The 7,947-nt window shown below is 51.1% G+C and overlaps 1 protein-coding gene across 13 annotated transcripts in view; it reads right to left on the minus strand.

Annotated features, from left to right (window-relative positions):
* The window catches only part of LRRFIP1 (LRR binding FLII interacting protein 1), a 75,130-nt gene that overhangs the window by 8,281 nt on the left and 58,902 nt on the right, over nucleotides 1-7,947 (minus strand). For 11 of the 13 annotated variants that reach the window (XM_011384246.2, XM_011384245.2, XM_011384244.2 and 8 more), the window contains 2 exons: nucleotides 5,572-5,713; nucleotides 387-3,216 (listed from right to left, as the gene is read on the minus strand). In XM_011384246.2, coding sequence (XP_011382548.1) covers nucleotides 1,688-3,216; nucleotides 5,572-5,713 — 1,671 coding nt within the window. In that variant the 3' untranslated portion in view covers nucleotides 387-1,687. Of the gene's footprint in view, nucleotides 1-386; nucleotides 3,217-5,571; nucleotides 5,714-7,947 lie in introns of those variants that run through there. The other 2 variants (XM_011384249.2, XM_023525509.1) reach the window with 1 other exon arrangement.

Below are 7,947 nucleotides of genomic sequence, written 5' to 3' on the forward strand. Positions count from 1 at the left end.
CTTCCCGCCACTTCCGCACAGGCGGTCAGAGCTCATCTGCGGTTCTCGCCGCCCTCCTCCAAACGCTCCGGGTCCTGGCATGGGTACGCAGAGCGACGGGATGGGGACCTTTCTGCAGTGGGGTTCGTCAGAACCCCAGGGCCACAGGCGACATGGTGGGGGCAGATCTTCGCGATCCTCCCCAGGACGGGCCGATGGCGGCCCAGTCCAGACGCCAGGGACGGAGTGTGCGGCATGACTGGCGAGGGGCTGGAGGCCCGAGTCCCGCAGATCCCGGGCCAGAGCCGGCACCTCGGGAGCAGAGGCCGCCTCAAAAGGGGCACGAGGCGTGATGGCAGCCATGGCCGGGCTGCCAGTGGCTGAGAGAGCGGAGGCACAGGCTCGAACACTGGGACAACGTTTTTATTTCAGTTACTTGATGACAGGTCTGCCTCAAATTTTGCTGAGGTTTTGGTCTCTTTTGCACTGAGCAGTATCTTGTGACAGTATTATGACATCATACAATCTCATAAAGGGGGCCCACCATGCATCATGTGCATTCCCTGGTGATTTTAACAGTTTACAATTAATTTTGAATTTAACTTTACCATTATATTTTTAAATGCTTCTTTATGTAGAAAATATGTATCTCGGGAAGACCAAAACAAGAGCTTTTTAGACAAGAATACACTGAGAAACAACAAATGAAAATATCTAAACAAAATATCAAAAGGGATTCGACTGTTTAAAATATCCTGTAATAATCTAATTAGCAGTTTGCACAAGAACAGTACCCGTTTGTATAGCTCTTTTGAATCTGACAAGTAGTTTTAAGATTAAAAAACAATTAGAAATAATTCCCTCCACCCAAATATTGCACAGGAAATGCAATTTCAACATTCATCTCTTCCAGAAGAAAAAAAAAATTTAAAAAATCTTTGTATAAAATGACTTTGGTACATAATCGGCATGAAGTCAAAATCTCCTACAAATAAACTCAGGTACCATCAGTGATAAGATCTAAAAGTATTGGTTGAGCTAAAACACTTCTATGAGGTAAAGACAGGGTCTCCTAGTGCTGTGAGAAGTCTGCCAGCCCTGACGTGACAGGAATTATTGTCCTGTGGTGAAAGTCTTATCACTCAGTGAAACTATGTGCTGTCTGGACATTTATAACCTTTTAAAATAAGACACCACACAGGTTACAACATACATATCAAAATCAAATTTTAAAAAAGTACATATATTTGAAGGAGAAGTTAATTTAAATATCTATGATACTCATAGTGTGGACATCTCAGAATGCTATTTGGTCATTTCAGTTAGATACTGATACACTTGGTCAAGAATATCCACATTCATATCGGCCTAAGGCAAATGTTAAATATGTTTATTTTGACTTTAAGCAGACATATAAACGGTGTGAAAGTGTTTACATACACACGGGAATGCACTCGGAACTTAACAGATAACATATGTGTCCTCCTTTCTAATCTGGTGATAACCTTGATGAGAATCTACAAGTAACAGTCTATAACTTAAAGTAGCAGATAACGTGGTAGTTGATTGTCATACGGTGCGGTGTGTCTATGCGATCTGGAGCATTCCGGGAACCTCTCACGTGGTGATGACCCGCAGGGGTCTCTCGCAGTTGGCCCTACTGCGCGGCCCCCGCCCGCTGGCCCCGCCCCGTGGGCGGAGCCCCAGCTCACGACAGGGCGCAGTCTTCTCTGCTCTTGTCCTCATTTCTGCCTCTCGCGTCTTCTTTGCCCTCGGAGCCGAGGTCTCCCAACGCCCCCGCTGGTGCCGCGTCGTGGTCTCCCAGACCGATGCCGTCCAGCAGCTCCCCGGCTCTCTGAGTCGGACATTCTGGCACCACGCGCCCGTCTGCGCCTTCCGCCTGGGAGGCGTCCGCCGGCTCGGCGGGGCTGCCGGGAGTGGCCCCATCGCCAGCGGCACCTTTCACAACGGCTTCGCCTAATTCTCTGTCACCACCGGCGCTAGTGCCTGAAGCCTCAGCTGTGGCAACTTCGAAGGGGAGCGGTTCCCCGTCGGCCGCGACGTCCCCTGACTCGGCGTGTCCCTCGCGGTCGTCTCCGTTAAGCTGTCCGCCCGACTCGATTTTAGGGTTTTCTGCACAGTCCACGTGCTCACGGCTTCCCGCTACCATGTCGTGCCCTGGATTTTCGGTTGCCTCATTTTGCGTTTCTCCACCTGATCTCTTGTCAGTAGGTGTGACCTGCCCTCCCTCCTTACTGTCACTTGGGGCTGGGGTCTGGAACGTTAACTCTTTTCTAACCTCCTGAGGGGTCTCTACAGGTGCCGGAGACTTTTTCTTCTTGTTTCTCTTTTTCTTGTTTTTTGACTTCTTCTGTGATGAATCCAACGCCTCCCCCGGTGGGTCGTTACTTTCCTCGCTGGGTTCTTTCACACCTAGGGGTCCCCTTCTGGCCTCCCCCGTCCTGGGCCCCGCTGCTCTCTGGCTGGCGAGCTCTTTCTCTAGACCACCCTCTGTGCTCGAGTCCAGCTCGATGAGAACATCTGCCACACACTCTTCCTCATGACTCGCTGTGTCACTGCTGCACCTTGGAGGACTCGAGGCTACTGTGCCCACCTGCTCCCCTAATCCAGTTAGCCCTGCCCCCGCCGCGCCCGGTGTGGGGCTCCCGCTTGGGTCCCCAGAGTCCGAGCTCATCACCCTTTCAACCTCAGATATTGGCAAAGGAGCAGATTCCTGATGCGGTTTTGTGCTAACTTCTCCCACACTGGTTTTAAAATCTTGCGTTTCTTGTTCCTGTCGTTTGGCAGGCTTTTCGCTCTGGTTTTTGCTGTCCAAGGCATCACGACTGACCTCCCCAAGCCTCGGACCTGGGCTTCCACTATCTAGTTCACCCAAACACCTGGACTGCGCAAGGGGAGGCTCGGACCGGCCGCCTGGGGTGCTCACGACCTCATCTGACCCGACCTGCTCTGTACATTCAAGGAGGGACGTGCTCTCTAAGCTCTGGCTTTGGACCTGATCCTCGTCTGTAGCATCTGCTAAGGTCCCCGGGGAGGGGGCAGTGTCTTCAGGGGTTTTCTGGTCCTCGGCTTGCTCATCAGGATGTAACGCCTCTGCGTCCACACAATCCTTCATCGGGTCCTCTTTGCGCTGCTCTTGCTCGGTATTCTGCAAGATTTCTCTTTTGCCCACATTCTCCACAATTCCACCGTTCACCTCCACTTCATTGGCTCTTCCTAAAAGACCATTGAGAAAGTTGAGGGGACTCCACGATGTGCCGACCACTTAAGACACATCACAGCGTACACATAAGCGCTCGTCCCCACCGGCCCCATCCCTAAGGAGAGACAGAGGCCTCAGAGAACCACCCGGAAGAGAAGCCCTCACCAGCTCTGTGCCACGAAGCAGCCACTGCATCAGCAAACGTTCCATCAGCCAAGGCCACTGCCACCATCTCCAAGGCAAGTGGACGCTGGGGCCATTTGAGTGAGCTGATTCTCAAAGGTGAGGTTAAGTTTTAACAGACAGAAAGAGCTCAGGACCAGGCAGTGAAACACTCCAAAGGGACGAGTTTAAGGAAAACTTAAGCTTCGCGCTGCCCATTCTCGCTTCTAAATGCACGCCTGGACAAGGCCTCCTTCAGCTGTCAAGCAGCACTGTGTGTCACAGGGCCCTCAAAGCGGCTTACACATAATCTTCGAAAGGAATGTTGAGGTCATCGGAAGAAACTCAGCCTCAAGGTCAATCTCAAAGGAGATACTTTTGCAAGAACTCACGTAACAGAAAAAGAAACCCACCCTCCGTCCCTTCGGCATCTCCCGAAAGTGGCCTGGGCCCTAAACACCTTCGCTCCGTCCCCTAAGGGGTTGGGGAGGCCCAGCAGGAGGCAAATGCTTAAAATCAGGACAACCACTTAGTTAAATGATTAATGAATGGTTCATCGATGAAAGAATTTTGAATTGAAGAACATGTCACTGCTTTGGAAGGAAGTCATATTTTGGATTCTTCAGACTGACAAACCCCCAACATGTAAGACGCTATGTCACTGGAAGTCAAAGCTTGATAACTTTATAACTCAGTGGTCTCCACGGTGGGTACACTTACCCCAGGGAAAACGGGGAGAGCGGGAGGGCTCCTATTTAGAGTTAATTTTGTTCCATGCTTTAAAATATTTATTAGTGCATACACGTGACCACGTTTTATATTAATGAAATATACGCATATAAATTTAAAATAAACATACGTCTCGGGAAGTCCCTACAATTCTTCACTGATAGTGATGTGTGATCAAAAGACCGCTTATAAAACTGACATTTCTGGTTCTTTAAGTTTGTTTCACAGCGGGTCTCAAAGACGCACCAGGTGTGTGTCTGAACGGGAGCAGCATGGTCAGGTGCTCGGCTGCTCGGCAGCTCACACGAAAGGGGGATGGGACTAAAGGGGCGTATCTTCTCTCAGCGACCTTTACACAATGAAAAGAGCTGTCTGTCTTCCTCGACAGTCATGAAGACACTGAGACCCCCTGGGAAGTCAGGCCCCGAGAGGCTGGGCCCCCAGGCTTCTGCATTTCCCGAAATGCAAAGAAATAAGATGAAAACGTCCAAATAGAAATTAAAAGTCATGGCCGGACGGGACTCCGGCCTCACTGTAGAAGCTGAGGACACGCTGGTGACCAGCGACCAATGTGGAGCCGTACATGCGGCTGTAGCTTCAGGCTGCACAGCAGATTTTACCGGTTTATGCCAAAACCGAATATCATGTCAGATATTAATTAGTGAATCTTTTCAGATGTTTGTAAATTATATAAAATGTTCCTACAATCGATTGGATTCCCCGCTTTATGATCTTTCAGAAGCAAAAATGTGACACATGAAGGAATGTCGCCTCTGACAAGGGGCAGACACATTTCAGACTCTGGCTCGTAAGAGACACCCTTCACACTGAGCACGCTCGCCACCCAGGGCTGCCTCTCAGTCACCACCCAGGGCTGCCTGTCCCTCTCACTGGCCACCCAGGGCTGTCCGCCCATCTCGAGTGGTATCTGGAGAATGGCAATCAAGATGGACTGTCACAGGCCCCAAACTTCGGTCCACAGGCACCACGTACCCTCCAAATGCTTAATGGTGGGGAGCACTGTGGCACCGGCTTGCTATCTTGGTCAGGTAACTCACTCCACGGCGTCTGCTATTTATTAGTGCATACGTTTTATAAGACACGATTTATATTAACGTCTGCATTTCTGACCTTCTGTAACAGAAGGCACATGTCTGAGGAAAACCAGATAGTACTGTCAAAACCTCCACTTAACTCTGAAGCTTTTCCTTGCCTTCAGTCTCACTTGGTGGCTTCGAGAAGCAAGAGAAATCTATCTCTCAGCCACCTGTGCTGAGCACCGAACAGAGATGCACGCCAGACAACACACGCGGGTGGTGGCATCGCTCGGCAGAGAGATGCCCATGAGGGACGGGACAGATGGCATGCTGCGTGACTGTTAATCGCACAGTGATGACCGCTTCGACTCTAATAATGCGTGGAAGGTGAATCAATGCCGACTGGAAGGGGACGGGAGCCAGACGGGAACGAGGACTTACCTAGGGTCCCGTCCGCGGTCGCCTTGATGGCATTCAACTCTTCTCTCGTCACCTTGGTGGCCCCTTGGCATCCGACATCATTTAGCGTGTCCGAAGCCTCTCCATTGGCAGCTACCTCTGAATTTAGGATTATTCCATGTTTCTGGGAACAAAAATGGGTTCATTGTAATGCTCGCTGAGCGATGTTAGGTTAAACTCTATTTTATTAATAATCTTTTAGAAAGAAACTACTTTTCCTGAAGCAGAGAGAAATTCGACAGGGTCAGGACGAGCTGGGCAGAACCCTCGTGACTTTGCTGTCCACACGCAGACAGCCGGGACGTCCCCTCCGCGTCTTAATGAGCTGGGGACCGGGCACTTTGAACGGGCATCCTTTCTACCTGGAGGTGATGGCCTGAGGCTGCCACGACGTGGAGCATCGAGCAAGTCACTGAAAAGTGACCCGGACTTTTAAAACCCTGCTTGCCTTCTTTAAGAAGAGACACGGAAACAAAGAAATATATACGTATTCCGAAAGGAATGGACGAAGTTTACGTTAAAGCAGGGCTTAAGACGTGGCTAGAAGGTTTGGGACATTCTAAAGAAATTCAGCTCACGCTCAGTTCACGGCGAAAGCCTCTAAACGCGGCTGCAGCACACGACGGCAGGGTCCCCTCTGTGCCGCTCACGGTCCCCTGCTGCCCTCACAGCCCTGGGCGGGGGCGGCAGCGTCACAAGCCTCAGCACTAAGCCTGTTCCCTCTGGCTCACTGCTCTGGTCTTGACCCCTGGATCTAAGCAGCTGACACCCATGTCTCCAGTGACTACACAGGGACCCGCCGGGGCCTCTCCCGTCACTGCCTCCTCCAGGGCTCAGGGCCCACCCAGCACGCTGACCCCCACAGCTGTCTGTTTTTATTTTATTCTTTTAACTCAGTGTCCAGCCAGCAGCCGAGGACCCCTTGACCCGGCCCAGACGGGACATGGAACATTCCTACCATCGCGCGGATCTCAGAGTCTAAACAGCGTGAGCCCCGCCCACACCCGTCCCACTACAGAAGCCCTTAAGTTTGGGTCTTTAGTATGAGAAACAAATCCATTCTCTAACTTTGAGTCATGTCCTGGAGAATTTGTTAACGAGTACGAGAAAAAATTTCGACACTATATCAAAACGTTCTTAGAAATCAGAGTCGCTTCAAGCTCAGGTACGCCCGAGGACGTGAGGCCGTGGCCGGCCCCGTGCAACCGTATTTACTTCGCGTGTTTCTTTGGCCTCAGTTAACCGAAGATCTGAATCTACTAACACAGTTAGAATCAATGCCGTAAAATTAATCAACGCCAGCACACGCGCACACGCTCGTTCTTGGGAGTCCCAGAGTTCCCTGGTGTCACTGAGACGCTGTTTTGTTAACTGTCCTTTGGTTTCCTACCTTTAATTCCTCTCTCAGCGTGACTACTTCTTCTCTAAGGTCGTCTCGTTCACTCCTGATGGAATCAAAGAACTCTTTCTGCCTCTCTAAGGCCTGAGTGTGCAGCAGGGCAAAAAGAGAGAAGATGCGCACAGGTAAGCAGGTGACTTCGGAAGCAGAGGAAGAAGGAGGCTTCTACTATGTAAAGCGAGGACCATCGGGGCAGCAGATAGAATATGCTTAAAGATACAGCAAAATGCAAGTAATAAGCTCTCCTTGCAAGTAATGAAGCCTATGCCGCCAAGGAGTGCTCCCCGGCAGCCGCTTACGACCAGCGGCACTGGAGGGATTCCGTTTGCATCGTTTTCTGGTGCAGGTTGTGGTTTCACGACCTTGGTAGAGACTTAACAGAAGCCACGAGCCCATTTAAATGAGGGATAAATAAAGAGCCTCCGGGGACGACTACTTTAGCAATTTAACTATCTTTCTACATTGATTCTCGGCACTTGTTGTCACAGATAAACACAAAACAGCCACAAAGTGAACCACGCACATGCGTGCACATGCACAGACACCAAATCCTAAGCAAGCGTGGACGAGCACGTCAGGGAGCAGACAAGGGCGGCTTCGTGGGGTCAACGCGCTGACGATGCGCCTGGGGCCTGCCAGCGGAGCTACACGGTATGGGTCACCCTGTTTTGGAAGCCATCGTCACCGTGAAGCACAGCAGTTACTTTAAGTGGGTTTCTTCCCACTCGTCACTTCTGCATGCAGGTGGGCTGCCTCTCCTTTTTCCTGTGCAGGGAGAGGATCTGGGGCCTCCCCAGGAGATTTTGGGGGTGGGGACATGTGGGACACAGCACCTGCCACCGTGCAGCCTCCTCAAATCCCTTGGAGAGGAAGCCCAGGCAACGCCAGGCAGGGGATTCCAAGAGGTCTGGGCCTCCGTGAGTTAGACCTGCCGAGAGCCAGCCTCACACGCGTGTCGC

Source organism: Pteropus vampyrus, unplaced genomic scaffold (assembly GCF_000151845.1).
Source record: "Pteropus vampyrus isolate Shadow unplaced genomic scaffold, Pvam_2.0 Scaffold567, whole genome shotgun sequence".
Taxonomy (NCBI): domain Eukaryota; kingdom Metazoa; phylum Chordata; class Mammalia; order Chiroptera; family Pteropodidae; genus Pteropus; species Pteropus vampyrus.